The sequence below is a fragment of the Zychaea mexicana genome (assembly GCF_025766255.1).
Source record: "Zychaea mexicana strain RSA 1403 chromosome Unknown BDB00scaffold_123, whole genome shotgun sequence".
Classification (NCBI taxonomy): domain Eukaryota; kingdom Fungi; phylum Mucoromycota; class Mucoromycetes; order Mucorales; family Lichtheimiaceae; genus Zychaea; species Zychaea mexicana.
The window spans coordinates 74,488-89,065 of record NW_026516786.1 but is presented as its reverse complement, the minus strand read 5'-3'; the positions used below and the strand labels follow the sequence as shown (position 1 = coordinate 89,065).

Sequence of the window (14,578 nt, the reverse complement as noted above, 5' to 3'; positions counted from 1 at the left end):
GATTGACTTTTGACAGCAGCCTCCTTTCTCTCACTTTCGGGCTAGATTGTATACGTGGCCGGCGCTTGCTTGCTTGATTAAAGCGAATATACGTGGCGTTATAGCATTACACACCAAACTTTTATATAATGTACCACACCGATTATCCACAGCGATGCCTCGATGATATACTGTATTTGTGAAACTTATCCAACCTGGGTTCTCCTCCTCCAGGGCGAGCTCGAGCTTCCGAGATCTTTCACCGACTAATGGTGACAAAAAGCGTGGAAGCACAACAAACATGTACGTTCTCGCCGTAAATAATCTGACCGCTTAGCTAGCCATTGACGATAACACATGCGCAATATACGGGGAACTTGATTCAGAGCGGAGTAAAATGGATTTTCTAGCTCATTCCCGGGTTTCCAATGTAATCTGGCGAGTGTGTTCTTCCCACCCATTCAAACATCATGCAGCACATTGCGGCTGCTTCGTGATTGAGACGTTGTATACATATCAACTACCCAACACCTACATAAAGTCCTAGCATTCATTGATTACAGCTCATCACCACACTTTAAATTGGCATCACTAACGATAACGTGTGTGCGCTGCTGTCGCTATCGCAGATTGTATTAGTAGTTTGTGTGAATGAGAGTAATAAAAGTCTCTGCGGAACAATGTTGCTGAACAGGGAAGTTAAACCAAACGCGTGTATAACATCAAATTTTTTATTGTATTGTCATTGTTAGTGTTACCGTTTTTGTTACCGTGAGTGATTAATGGTTAAATGAAACTGGCATGTGGTAGCATGGCTTGTTGCTAGTCCGCTGCTGGAGAACGTGATGTCTTTACTGAGCTCCATAAACGAGCGTAGAAGCTCGAACTTATAGATAAAGTGTTTTTGATCATCGTCGACAGAAGAAGCAGCACGGCTCAACGCAACTGGATCAAAGCTCTTTCGCTTAGAGACAATAATGATTTTAAAGCAGACTGCTGATGCTCGGTCATCAGCTTTTTATGCTCAGTTGTGTCACAACATAATTTGCTTCGCCTTGCAAATGCATTTTTCCCCTAACATTTTCAGAAACATAAAGAAGATAAGCCTACGCTCGCTGTACCAGAATACCACGAACATCAGGATATACGTTACTTCCAACTTGAACCAAAGTCATCCACTCTAATTTCATCTCTTTGCCCTGGTTTCCATGTAAGAATAAAATCTGATCAAAATTTATCTTCAACCATAATCGACCCTATTAGAATTCTTTTTCAAATATCCCTTGCAAAAGATGCTGACTTATTTTAAATAGGATCGGTATATAAGCATAGATGTCATTCACTTAGAGATACATACATGCTCGAAGACTAAAACTGAAATAAAGACAGTTTTAGGTAACTTTGGTATATTGTGTCTTGATCCAGCTCCCAACTGAGCGGATCTATATCTAAGAGATGCCTGCAATCACTTTTACTGACCCTTGATTCTTTTGATTGGTAAGCATATACTTGAGTTAAGTAGCTTTGTAGCTTTGTATTTCTCTATGTCGCTCATGTTGTTAGCTGACCATGCCTTAGTACGCAAAACCATCTAGAATGTTGAGAGCTCCAATTATAAATTGATGAGATCGTAACTTACCCGCGCGTCTAGAATGTCCTCTCGCGCTATAAATTAAACTACAAGAGCTCAACGAACGCGAAAGATGCTCTTACATGTGCCATATTGATGCTTCACATGATGGATTCCTTGCTGATAATTCAGAGAACTGTAATCGATTGAGCGATCGATTATCGGACCTAGTTCATACACACATGGTTAGGCGCGTTTCGAGAGAAAAAATGCAATGAACATTGAGCACATTTAAGAAACAAGCCGCCAAAAGCATACATACACGGTATAATCATCAGGCATTGACTTTGTTTCTTATCTGTCATTGTAGCTCTGGATTAACTGCTGACTCGTTTCAAGAAGTTTTGCAGTTATGCTAAAGCCGCTTATCTTTCACTAAAAACTGAAGAGTTATAGTATACTAAGACAAAGTATACCATGGCAGCAGTTGGTTTTTTTAAGTAAAATTCCACTATCAGCAGCAAAAATTGTATGCACCCCATCATCGCCTCCACAGTAGACAGTGTAGTTTTTTTTGTGTTATCAGCGGTTATTATCAGGACTGCCTAACAGATTTCCTTTGTCTTCATCGGTCCCACAATCGCCATTGAAGCCGCTTCTATGATATTGCCCTTGCCTTCTTTGAACTGGCTGTTGATCATCTACAAAAGCAGAAAAGGAAAGTCCATTTAGTCGATGCGATGGGGTGTGTCCTCCCCTGTACTTATTTTTTTTTTTGCTATCTTGTTTCCAGAGGTTTGCGGCGCATCCAACACTTTGGGACAGTTATCAAATCAAAGTAGACAGAAAAAGCCTGAAAGTCGGTTCAGGTATGTACACACAAAAAGTATAATCGAAATCTTCAAACGCTTGCTGATAAACCATGTGATTGCTGAAAGGACTCTACGGCTGGATTACTAAACTGTTGACATGCTGATAACGATGGTTTTGAAAAGACATTCCAGCCTGAAGAAGGCTGTGCACGGACAGCATCAATAGTTTAATCTAAGTTCCCCAACATCCGGGGTGGTTCCTGTCAGAGCCGCCTTGCGGTATTCTTGGGTCGCAACAGTTCATCCCCGGGTTTCAGCTTGGTTTGTCGGATACCTTCCTCCAAACTAATCAAAATCATCATGTGTCATCATGTTGACAGGTGCGATGCGGCTGCTGTATGTCTGGTTGGTGAAATGCACACCAGTTACTGTATCCGACATCTACATAGCGCCTACGAGCGTGCATTTCTACATACATATCATACTTTACGGACCAGCAATTATAAATAATAATGAAAATGTCGGTGAGCTGTAATACTCTGATATTTGTTTGTATTCGTTTCTTGTAAAAACGTATATAAATATAAATGTATATATATATAATTAGTATATATTATATATTAAACAAAAATAACTATAATATATACTATAAACAGGCTTAAATAATAATAAAAAATATGAACGGCATACATACATTACGTATAGAGGGAATCAGGGATATAATAAAATGAATGGGTGGGCATATAAGTTCCAGACGGTATATAAAGGAGTAATTTTTATAGGGGTGGGGTAATATAGAAGAAATGAGTGGTATGTTTTAAGAAGAAAAGCAAGTAGTACGAATAAACAATGTTGGCAGTAAGAATGTGTGTTGTTGTTTGCGTGTTTGTATGGCGATAATGATGATGACTGTGATGATGATTATTTTGTTTGTTTGTTTGTTTGTTTGTTGTGTTGTTTATCTAATTGCTGTTGTTGATGAGAGTTAGAAAAGGGTTGGCGAGACAATGTTGATAAGAAAGTTAAACGTAACGCATGTATGACGTCATTTTTTTGTTATTGTTTGTAAGCGGTTGACGGTTAGATGGGGCTGGTAGGTGGTGTGTCTTGTTGCTGTTGTGCTGCTGGGGACGACGTTGTCGTTACCGAGCTCCATAAACGACCGTAGAAGCTCGAACGTTTAGGCAAGATGTTGCTACTGTAATTGTTGGCAGAAGAAGCCGAAGCAGCACGACTCAATGCAATCGGATCAAAGCTCCTTCGCTTATTCTTCTTGCTGCTGCCGGAGGAAATTGATGATGTGGGGCCAAAGGTTTCCAGTTCGGCAATCTGCAACTTGGCATCAGCCAACAATTGCTCCAATTCCAGACATCTCGATTCCGCTGCCACGCTGTTGTCCTTGGTAACGAATACGGATTGAGGTCGTACTCGAGGTGCTTTTCTGTTATTGTTGTTATTCATACTAGGTCTAGGTGTAGCTGGTGGTGTAATTACTTGATCCCGTTGTTCCTTGACCGTCTCGAGATCGTCAAGCAATCGCAGCTTTTCAAACTGGAGTTCATGCGCCGTCTTTTCAGCGTCTTTTAATTTCTGCTCCAACGGCCGCTGATTGCTCTGCAATGCGTCGCGTTCCTTGGTCACCTTGATATGATCAACTTCAAGTTGTTCCATCTTGTTCTTCATATTGACGAGCTTTTCAATCAAGCCTTCTTGGGCTTGCTTGGCCATTTCATTCTGGTGTCGCAATTCTTCGTTTTGTTGTTGTAGCTCAAAGTTTGAAGCCTGTGCTTGTTGGAGCTCGCTCTTCATGTTGCGAATGTTTTGTCGTTGCTGTTGGGCCGCTGGTTCATCGGGCCGCATGTCCAGCATGGTCATTTTCAATGCGTCGCGCTCGGCTTCAACATCCATCTTGTCCATGCGAACCTGGCCTAACTCTTGCTTTAATTGAATGTGGTCTTTTTGACTTTGAGACAAGGCAAGCAACAAGTCCTCGATCTGCTGATGAAGGGTAGCGACATCCTGCTGGGGCGGTTGTTGTTGTGAAGATGATGTAGATGCCATCGATGGTGCTGTCATAGATGTTGGTGTACTGGGCTGCTTTTCAGATGCTTCATCGCTGCTAGACGTTGATGATCGCTTGCTCAACCATCCACTCGACTCGCGCTTCTTTTTCTTGTTGTTGTTATTATCTTGCTTAGACCAAAAGTTGAATCGGACGGCCAAGACTTGTTCCGTCTGCTTCTTTTCTTGTTCCAATTCACGAACATACGAGTCGGCCAAATGATCCATTTTTTCACGAGTAATCAGACCGCTCAACTCCATGGCATCATTGATCATAAGGCCTGCATCGTCCTCGTACGCCAGATGCAGCTTAGATGTAACGTGGTCCAGCATGTCTTCGAACTCGGTCATCTCCAATAGTTCCTCTTGTGCGTGCTTCAGCATGGCAATGGCAACGCGCATAATGGTTTCGGCTGCGCCTTCAGCAAAGATGATATCGTAGATACGCATCACTAAAGGAATAGGGAAGGCATAGGCGAACAGGGTTAAGAACCATTGTGAGGCGTACATGGGCGGATGCACGGCATGTTCGGCAAGGTGATCTGAAAGTTCCGGCAGGATTTGCGACAACAGGCTGGTAAACTGGTATAGGCGCAACTGCAGGCCTTCCATGTTGAGGGTGAACATGGTTCGCATTTCGTATGTCTCCATAAGTCTGAATATTTAAAGTGATTTTCATTCAATTGCCCCAGATTCAATAGCGGGTTAGTACGCATCTCGTTATACAAAAGGTCCCAGCTCCAAAATTAATATAAAGCTCAGGTAAAGCGACTAACCTGACAAAGACACAAAACGCTTGCTGTTCTGGCATCTATTCATCCGTTGTGGAATGCATCGTTAGCACACAGATCAGTCTCTATGCGTGGTTCTCTCTTTAGTTGCAAACAGAAATGCCTTACATTCATGAGCAGAGGACCGACCAGAAATGCCAGGCCCTGGCAGTAACCGACATGAGCGTCATAGAGCGAATATGCTTTCAAGACTCGTTCAAGGGCTTGTTGGCCGTCACCACCCTCTTGCTTGAACATATCGACATTGGGAAAAGTGCGAGCCAGATCACGAGCAATGATACGCTCGTACGGCGAATGCTCGACCACCAACTGGCCGTACAGCGTCTCCAGGTTCAATGAGGCACTTTGTGTCATGGCTTGCCAGATCACGCCTCGCACCTTCTCTGGAATACCCGCTTTCAATTTGGCGGACAATAGGTGGGGTAATTTGAGCGCGACCGCACCAAAATCTTCGGTGAGGGCAGTCCAAAACTCCCAATCAATGTCGTCTTCTTGTTTGTCGTTGTTGCCACTATCGACCGTTTGCTGCTGCTGCTCGGCTACAAGGGTCTGCATCGTCGACAGATGAGCTTTTAACTCATTAGACTGAATGCATACCGATTTGGGATCTTCATCGAGAAGTGCATTTTGTCGCTCGATTTGAGCTAGGATAAAATCAATCGAGTCCTAAAAATTATATTATTTTCGTGATTCGGTGTGTCAGTTCCTTTGTAATCTTTCTAGGACAATACAAAAGAATTTTTTTTTCAGACAAGGAGAGGAAAGGCTCGAATGGGACTACGGTACCTGAGGAGGCAAATTGGCATTTTCTTCTTCCAAACGAGGCAGCAATTGGACATCAGGTTTATTATTGCTGCTGTTGTTATTGGCATTGCTGTCCAAGTGACCTGCGCCCGACGCGGTGCGACGACGATGATGAAGCGTCATGCTGGGAGCTCGAGTAGGCGTAGGACCTATGCCGAAACTGGTTGTACGAATTCGTCTATGGGGCTGGAAGGGTGTGCTCTTGGACGAAGCAATCGTATTGTACTTTTGTTTGTGTTGCTGCTGGACAGCGGTTGTTGCTGCCTGCTGCTCACTTTTGTGTAAAGCGTGGACCAGTTTCGACGGCGAAGTGGGTTGCTGCGGTGTATCGTTAGGTGGTGGCATCGTGGTTACTCTCTTCTCTCGGACAGAAAGAGAGCTCATATACGGAAGAGAGAGAGAGAAAGAGAAGAAGAAGAGGAAAAAGAAAAAGAAAAAAAAAGAGGTGAGTGTTGTCGTTGGTTGTTGTGTTGCTCTGCTGTGTAATGCGTGCGCATGGATATATTCTAGTACTGGCGTACTTTATAAAAGGAATCGAATGTCATGAATCCAAATAAGGTCATCGCCTTTATTTTGTTCTGCGTAACATCGTTTTTTTTTTCTTTCTCCTCTCTGGCTCGATCTCTCTCTCTCTCTTTGTCCGTCTGGCCTGTCTCTACTAACTGACTCTACTAACAGCTCTTTTCTTACTTGACTCATCCCTCCCCCAAGCTTCTCCCTCTATCCTCTCGGCTCTCCCTTTTAGTCCTCGCTCCCCCGAATTACATGCGCTGCAGACGACAATAAAGACTTTGGGTGCGGATGTCGTGGAACTGTAGGAGCTTATTGCTGTTCGATACCCACACTACACCCACGCTTCTTTTTCTTGGTCTTCTTAGCTCTTGCTCCTGCTGATGTCAAAACCAGATACACACACCTTTTCGTGAGGAGGCTACATAGCGGGTCACATAAAGTAGCCAGGGGGGGATTTCCTGTTAGGTTTCGAGAGAAGATGATCGTCTGTCAATTGAAACTTGTTTCTTTTTGTGTTCATGTTATAGTTTGTATGTGCTCCTTTCTCTCTCGATTGAGTTAGGTCTTGCTCTCCTTCTCGTTGTCTTTCGAATTCAGTCGATCAACTGTATTGCATTGTTACTTTATCATTATAACACTTTTGACCAGACCTCAAGGTAACTTTGGAGAAGAAGGGAATATGATTATTATTATTATTATTAGCTTAGAGATATATATGCTGCTTTTTCACGTATGCAACCAGTAAAGTAAAATAAGAATGATACAAGTAGATATAACGCCGGCCATGATCAATGTGTCTCGCTTTCTCCTCGTGTTGATGCGGCTGATTAGGTTGTTGATTCCCGGTATACGTCCTTTTTTTTGGTTGAAATTCAGTAACCGCTAACTAATACTACTACCGTCATCTTTAAACTTACCAATCACTCCACTAACTCGACTATTCACATTTTGTAGCATTCGACCCTGTCGAGAAACATCTTGCCGTGTCGCATAGGCTTGTCTAATAAAGTATATAATTAAGCAATCATATATAAGAATTACACAAAAGGTATGGAATCACAGTACCATACCCCCCACACACTCACTAAACCCCAACAACAGCAGCACGACAATAATCAAGACAATATAAGAAAAAGGCTTACTCTAGAATCATATCTGTCATACGATGTGTACCCTCAATACGGTTACGCTCTGATAGGTAATAATCTGATCCGTCCCCATTTGCCGTATTATACATCCTAATTTCATCCTGTACTTGATCCATCAAACTCGCCTTGTCCTGTGCTGCCTTCATATTTGTCTTTTCAAATCGCACAAGTAATTAGGTATACATTGCATTCCTCATCCACACAAGCACGTATCTTAAAGAAATACCTTGACTCTCCGAAACTCCTTGTTATAGTCATACATTATATCTTTATGCCGCTCCAACATGTGTGTCATGGATGGATTCGTCGGTGTCGCGCTAGGTCGTTCCAACACCTCACCCATCGATGCAATCACCGAATTAAGCTAAGATAACGTATCCCCACGTGGTGCCTTTTTTGTCAGCCTATATAGGGATACCTCTGCATGTTGTACCTACACACACACAGATAGAATAAAGAACCATAAAGTACCTTTTTTAATAACTCTTCGATTTCTAATTCTTGGCTTGGTTTGCCCATGGGTAAAGCATCGCCACCAGGGCCAGTTGATCGAGATGCTACAGTAGCCCCCAATTTGGACAAAGACGCCAACTTGAGTTCGATTTCGTTTTCAACTTGTCGTGCTTGGCGTCGTAAGTGATCCCATGATAAAGGAGAAGACGTCTGTGATGATGGCAGTACCGACAAATCACCATCGTTATCATCGTCTTGTTCTTGTTGTGAAGTAAGTGGCGTTAATGAAGGCGAAGAAGGCATGGGTAATGCTGTGCTTGTCGCTCCTCCTCCTCCGGCTGACATCGTTGCTCGATTCATTATAATTATACGAAGGAAGGCTCAAGAAAAAAGAATGAACCACTGGGCCTGGCTACGTATAAAGTTTCTCTCCGACTGAATTTTCAAGGTGATCGTGTCAGATGCTTACTTCCTAGAGTCTTCTCGCTACTTCCTGTCCTTTCTTTCGTAAATGCAAGCAGAGTATAGGTTTAAAACTTACTTTCGTAAATATGCGCATAAACAATGTCTTTTAGCAGATGCATCAAGTAGCAGATCCTGCAAGTTATACTGCTAGCTACAGTATCATATACATTATAGCGCATGATAGGAACCGTTTACGGAGATGATCTGGTAATATATCAGTACGCTATTATGCTTTTATAAAATACTTGGTGGACGGACAAGCATTCACTGATCCGCTTGAGACTCTCTTTTTCTGTTTAGTGGACCATCCGTGTGGCGCTTGCTTTCTGCATTCTCTATAGTATGTATTATCTTTCATCTAGAGGATCCCCCTGTGGTCGCTGCTGAGCGAGATTTTGAGCGTTCTGTTCAGTAGGTCTCAGCTCGCTGACTGTATGATACCTCGAAAGATAAATGGAAGTCTTTGCTTTCTTTTAGTTAAAGCATGAGAAAGAAGTATGCTTCAAAAATAAATTTGCGGGTATAATGCCTATAATGTGAAAAATAAACGCTTACAGTAACTTTGGAAGGTTACCAGCGAATCTGTTGGCGCTATCGGGGGTTGACGTTATCGGGGTTGACGTTAACGGGGGTTGACTGTATATCACATCCACATGCAAAACCTCAAAGTACACTTCACACTTTCCATATTGTACTTACACTTAAACTTGTTGCTTTGAGAGCCAACGTGAATGGAAGAAGGACCACGTTAAGACGGGAGGTTGGATACCCTCTTCCCACTCACCACCATAAACATACAAGAGCGACATGATTACTGCGGCCGCGCGGTTATAACGAACACACATGCTACGCGGCATTTCAACCAGTTCATTCTATCCAATTCAGATCACTCTCTCAAGTTTATGACGCGCCGAGGTGTGTGGCTCCTCCAGGTCAGAAACTTTACTTTACAGTGAATGTATGAGATTCTGAGTAATGGGTATCGCATCGAGGAAACGTTCAAGATGATAACCGTCATTAACACGATATGAAGCTCATTTCAGATCCTTCATATTCTGAGAAGTGACATCGCTTTGAACACGCTGACTACATGTATCAACGTCTTCCACTATGCATCGAAACGGCCTTCACTCGACCTGTGAAACCGCTCACCATACATCTTTATGCATTCAAATCGATATAAAAAGGCTGTCCAGTGACCGCTCTCTTCGGTATAGTAATATTTCGATTTAGTGATGGATTTTTGGATTCCAAATCAAATTAAGCTTGGGACTTACCACTAATACGCTATTGCAATATGCAATAAAACCAATAGATACAGTATATCATTATATCGAGCGTACCAATAGTAAATAAATATTTATTATCAAACATAAAACAAATTTGACTTTATTCTTTCAAGAAGCATGTCATAAATATATGTTAAGTCAAAATAGTCTTCTAGCTACCAGAGAAAATAGAGTAATGACAGATCTTCTGTCTCCTTTAATATACCTGATGTCAGTGGATGCTCTACTGTACTGTAGATGAGAAACCAAACAGCGTTACATTACTACTATTTTGAACGTGCTAAAAAAGTAGTGATACTGGATATCGTATAATATTCAAAGTTACCTATAACTTGGATGGTCATTAAGGAAAGGGACAGTCTTTTTTTTTGCGTGTTACTGGCTCGCGCGTTTTTTTAGTGGTTCCCCGTTTAATTTAAACCTCAAAGGGAGTCAATAAAGTGTTGAAACTATATACTGAGAGTTGACACAAACGAGGATGATTCAAGCAGTGTTATATGCTTAAAACGGGGTATAGAAAAAAGTTGAAATAACTGAGGGTTTATCTTATTGAGAGTGAAATTAAACGGGGATATACTGTATATGCATCTAAACCAAATGAAAGCAAATACTGTAAAAAACTGACGATGATCTGTAAATAGCGTTATTGTAAGATTGCTAATTGATCGGCTTTTTGATGAAGGTTCAAATTTCATGGGTTTCTAACTATCGATGCAGGAGCCGCTTTCTGTATGCACTTTGTATATACAAGCATATTTTTCTCCCATTTATTATCATTTCAGTGCATTTGCCTCGGAGTAGGTGCCGCTTTTCCATTCACGAAATTTGATAAGCACACATGGTGTCATTGTTTACTGTCAAATCAACGTACATATGATAGTTTATTAGTAGGTGCACCAGCGACAAGAGGCTACATACACTCTCATACGATAACGATGCGTGGATCACATAGTCAGTCGTATCAAAAACGATACAGCTTAAACTTAAATGATGATGACGATGTGTATTTCTAATTTGTTGAGCTGTGTACAGTGTAACGTCACTCAGGGAACGGAAGCGACGAGCGTGTGAAGCGTAACAGATTCTCTAGTTACGAGAGGAAATATGTCGGTCGCAACCGACCGCAACCAGCTACCGTGGTGGCAAGATTTTATATGTATATGTTAACAGACAAGTATAAATGCTGATATATGTAATCGAATATGACAACATCGTGTTCTACAAAGTTAAAAGGCATTCACGCTTGATCTACATAAAAGTTGACAATGCGGGCTCAAAACGAAAAGCACAGACATGTTTTTAAAGGCGCTCCTGGGATGGCCGCTTTGCACCGTTGTGGTGCTTAAACTACATTAACACGTAAGACAATCTTTCTACGGTCCCTCATCACCGGCCGGTTTAAGATTCTTTTCCCTTCTTATCAATTAATAATAGACAAAATCTGATAGATGAGTCATTCGTCAGACGTACTCAGGAACAACGTTTGAAAGATGAGGAAAGTGCGGCGTTGGCGATATCAGGTATGTAAGCGAGAAAAGAAGGCTTCGACACGGATATATAAATATAGAATGATGACGATAGCATGTAATACAGTACATCACACACAACTTAAAGTTCGCTCTTAAAAGAGAGATTGGAGTTGCTACTAGTAGTAGTCGTAGTAAATAGTAGTAGCAGTAGTACAGCGACACACAACAATATAACCAAATTCTGTTTTTTTTTCCAAGTTCGTTCAACCAGTAACGATTTTTAGAAAAAGCGAAAATAAAGGGCTACATACAATGAGAATGACGAAAGGACTGTAGTGGGGCGTAAGAAAGTTGTAAGTATGCAGTGGTATGCGATGACGTTGTTATGTAGAAGTAGTAGTAGTAGTAGTAGGGGAGTTAGTAGTAAGTAGATGATAGTTGTAGTAGAGATTGGAAGGATTTTATGAGCTGGCGTTGGGTGTGAAGGCGAGAGTATGGGTTATAAAGGAAATGGAGAGAAAATGGATAAAATAAAACAAAATGATGGAGGTAAAAAAACAACAACCATGCTGTTTTTCTTTCCTTTTGTATAATATAAATTACAGAGTTGAAAGAAAGGATACAATAGAGAAATATTGTTAGTCTTTCTTTTCTTGTTCTTTTGAGTCAAGTTTCGCAAGAACATCTTCAGTCGCTGGTTCCGGTGATTTGTTCGCCACTTCTTTTTGGTCTTTTTGAAGCTGCTGCTTATCTCCTTGTGACAAATCCTTGTCTTTTGATGACTTTGGCGTTGGCTCGTTTTTTTGCTTGGGTTTTTGCTGAGATGATTGCTCGTCATCTTTGGGCGCTGTTTCTTCTTCTTGTTCTAATTTTCTGTCATGTTGCTGCTCAACAGTAGATGCCGCAGCTGATGCAACAACCGAGGCTTGAGTCGATGAAGCCGCTGACGCCGCAGCACTCATCTGAGCAGCCTTGTGAGCAAGCATGGCAATGATTGCGGCGCCCAATCCAGAGCCGTCGCGAGCTAATGATAGCTTGACCTTGTAGACGATGTAGGGTCCAAACATATCTTTAAGTGCCTGCATCATGTTGGACTCGAATCCGGGGTAATGTTCAAACAAAGAGCCATCAATCCCGATGGTACATCCAGCGCTAACGAGACTGCTCTGCTTTAAGACGGCCGCTAAACCGCATGCTGACAGTCGTGCTGCACGTCGTCCGACAACTTGACAGATTTTTTTGACAAGCTGTCGATCCATCAAGGTTGTTGACGGCACACTGAGGACGTCTTCCAAGATGTGGCGAGTTTCTTGTAAGTCTGGCGTTGAGTCCATTTCGATAGAGGACATGTATGCTGTGTCAAAGCAGTATGGCTTGTTCAGGTCGTTGGATGAATAGCCTCTGAACAGAATCTGGCGGTCGACCAAATGTACAATGACGTTGCGTGAAATTTCGCCGAGATACATGCCGGAAATCATCTTTTCAAATATCTGTTGTCGTGGGTGATGCGATTCACGGTCTAGTTTGTTGTCATGGATCGTCATTGGCAAACAGATGCGTTCGCAGTCGAAGGCTCCCCATTCTGTGTTGATGACCATTTCGTCCGAGAGTGTCTCACCGCCGTCCCATTTTTTGATGCCTTTCAGTTTTTCATAGTAGCCTATATGGCAACACAGGGTCCAAAATGGAAACGATAAGAAATGTATAAAATGACTTGATTATTCTTCTGCTATATAGAAACCATGCTGTCTACAAGTAGACAGGTTAACGTACATGCATTAGTGCCAGTGCCGAGGATCACACCAATTGCCGTCTCGGGTATGCTGTACGCCAGCGCCATCAGCGTCCCCACAGTGTCATTTACGATCTGCATAGTGTCCAAAAAGGGAAAGAGACCCGCGGGTTAGACATTTCTGAAGGCATATCGTCCAATCAGCTGGTGTGTTTAAAAAAGACATCTTACCGCCGCAATATTCACAGGCACCTGTTTACGTAAGAAAGCCTGCTGCAACATTTCGACCACGTCGTTGTGCACGGCATTTGTGCAACTGTAACCCTTCGTCCACTGCTTCAACACGCCTCGGTTGAGACCTGTTTGGAAGCACGGGAAAGAAAACGTAAAACCGAGCTGATATTCATCGATCTCTCCGTTCTCGCTAGTAGAATCACTTAAACTGCTGATAAAGGCATCTACACAATCGGCGATGAAGTCGCATAAATCGCGGAAATCGCCTTCTTTTAATGGGATAGGGACTTTGTATTTCTGCTGATGGATTTTGAACTCTTTGTTGCCGCAAAGATCAACTTCGCATACTCGCAAAAACGTTCCGCCCAAGTCGAGTGCCAGGTACCGGCCCTTTTCCTCGCCTGTAGGACGTCCACTTACAAAGGTTGGGATCATTGCGACTATATACATGTGCCATTGTTACATATTTTTGTTGTCGTTGTAGTTGTTCGCGCGCGTGTGTAAAAATGTTTTAATTTAGTAAATAACATAAGCAAGCAATTTAAGCATGATTTTATTGCATATAGGAAGTTGTAGAAAAAGGAAAAAAAGATTGCTGAGCAACCGTAGTAACAGGGGGAATAGGAGACAAAGCTTCTCGTATTACCTGTGGCGCCTTCGCGGTCCAAGCCTTTTTGCATTTCTTTCTTGAGCTGTTCGGATATCATTTTCATCTGAGTCAACGAGACTTCAAACGTCCGTTCAAGCTCGTCCATGATGGCTGCCGTCTCGTCTGAATTCTTCGGTGGCCCATCCGCTACGTCAGTCGTTTTACGGATGCCGTTGCCGTTGACGCTGGTTGGCGAAAGTTTTCGTGACCGAAATCGATGTAGGAGCGACCGCATTTTATGCTGCAAGCTTTTTGACGGTCGAGGAGTGGGAGTGATAGCGGTATTGGCGATGGTGGAAGCGAAAAAATAAAAGCGAAAATAGAGATGGGTTTGGAAGGGGGTTTACTGTAAGAATAGAAAGAGAAAAGAGAGAAACCGTTAAAGCTGAGCCAGCGGCTTTACGTCGTGTGTATACGAAAAGAAGAAGAGAAGAGAAGGAGATGAAGGGAAAAGAAGCCAAGTCTATATATAGTTTGGAGGGGGAACTTCTAATATTGTACTTCTGTATGTATACAAATCTCACAGGTTGTGTTACTGTCAACAACTTGTTGATGAAGCGATCGTGAGTGCTGTGTTGCGAGAGAGGTGGGAAAGAGAAACGCGCATGT

General features: G+C 42.4%; 6 protein-coding genes across 6 annotated transcripts; 2 read left to right on the top strand and 4 right to left on the bottom strand.

The window, feature by feature from the left end:
• Positions 1-720: 720 nt before the first annotated feature.
• On the top strand, positions 721-1,326 carry BDB00DRAFT_851272 (uncharacterized protein). Its single transcript, XM_053125496.1, has one exon. The coding sequence runs from the start codon at positions 957-959 to the stop codon at positions 1,161-1,163; it is 207 nt and encodes a 68-aa protein (XP_052974160.1). The 5' UTR covers positions 721-956; the 3' UTR covers positions 1,164-1,326.
• Positions 1,327-1,925: 599 nt separating this feature from the next.
• Positions 1,926-2,541, top strand: BDB00DRAFT_851271 (uncharacterized protein). The gene has a single exon (XM_053125495.1). It carries the CDS (start codon positions 2,285-2,287, stop codon positions 2,507-2,509), a length of 225 nt encoding a protein of 74 aa, XP_052974159.1. The 5' UTR covers positions 1,926-2,284; the 3' UTR covers positions 2,510-2,541.
• Positions 2,542-3,168: 627 nt separating this feature from the next.
• On the bottom strand, positions 3,169-6,827 carry BDB00DRAFT_87552 (rab-GTPase-TBC domain-containing protein). Its single transcript, XM_053127365.1, has 4 exons — positions 6,000-6,827; positions 5,322-5,879; positions 5,199-5,233; positions 3,169-5,077 (listed from the first exon to the last, which is right to left on the bottom strand). Exons 1-4 carry the CDS (start codon positions 6,399-6,401, stop codon positions 3,442-3,444), a joined length of 2,631 nt encoding a protein of 876 aa, XP_052974158.1. The 5' UTR covers positions 6,402-6,827; the 3' UTR covers positions 3,169-3,441.
• A 444-nt stretch (positions 6,828-7,271) lies between these two features.
• BDB00DRAFT_723479 (Golgi SNAP receptor complex member 1) lies at positions 7,272-8,326 on the bottom strand (the record flags this gene model as incomplete). The annotated part of the gene is made up of 5 exons (XM_053118212.1): positions 7,272-7,384; positions 7,448-7,530; positions 7,673-7,830; positions 7,905-8,042; positions 8,150-8,326. Coding segments are annotated over 5 exons (669 nt in total), but the record flags the coding sequence as incomplete, so codon positions are not given.
• A 3,666-nt stretch (positions 8,327-11,992) lies between these two features.
• Positions 11,993-13,755, bottom strand: BDB00DRAFT_773595 (uncharacterized protein; the record flags this gene model as incomplete). The annotated part of the gene is made up of 3 exons (XM_053120104.1): positions 11,993-13,014; positions 13,128-13,221; positions 13,318-13,755. The coding sequence occupies 3 exons, from the start codon at positions 13,753-13,755 to the stop codon at positions 11,993-11,995; spliced, it is 1,554 nt and encodes a 517-aa protein (XP_052974156.1).
• On the bottom strand, positions 13,513-14,571 carry BDB00DRAFT_87515 (uncharacterized protein). Its single transcript, XM_053127311.1, has 3 exons — positions 14,494-14,571; positions 13,741-14,315; positions 13,513-13,637 (listed from the first exon to the last, which is right to left on the bottom strand). Exon 2 carries the CDS (start codon positions 14,202-14,204, stop codon positions 13,761-13,763), a length of 444 nt encoding a protein of 147 aa, XP_052974155.1. The 5' UTR covers positions 14,205-14,315; positions 14,494-14,571; the 3' UTR covers positions 13,513-13,637; positions 13,741-13,760.
• Between the last annotated feature and the right edge of the window lie 7 nt (positions 14,572-14,578).

Excerpts from the sequence above, each read along its gene's own strand:
- BDB00DRAFT_851272 (XM_053125496.1), top strand. The coding sequence starts at position 957 with ATGATTTTAAAGCAGACTGCTGATGCTCGGTCATCAGCTTTTTATGCT.
- BDB00DRAFT_851271 (XM_053125495.1), top strand. The coding sequence starts at position 2,285 with ATGCGATGGGGTGTGTCCTCCCCTGTACTTATTTTTTTTTTTGCTATC.
- BDB00DRAFT_87552 (XM_053127365.1), bottom strand. The coding sequence starts at position 6,401 with ATGAGCTCTCTTTCTGTCCGAGAGAAGAGAGTAACCACGATGCCACCA. Across the intron at positions 5,880-5,999 it reads ATGCCAATTTGCCTCCTCAG|GACTCGATTGATTTTATCCT; the intron begins GTACCGTAGTCC and ends TATAATTTTTAG. Across the intron at positions 5,078-5,198 it reads GCGTTTTGTGTCTTTGTCAG|ACTTATGGAGACATACGAAA; the intron begins GTTAGTCGCTTT and ends TTAAATATTCAG.
- BDB00DRAFT_87515 (XM_053127311.1), bottom strand. The coding sequence starts at position 14,204 with ATGCGGTCGCTCCTACATCGATTTCGGTCACGAAAACTTTCGCCAACC.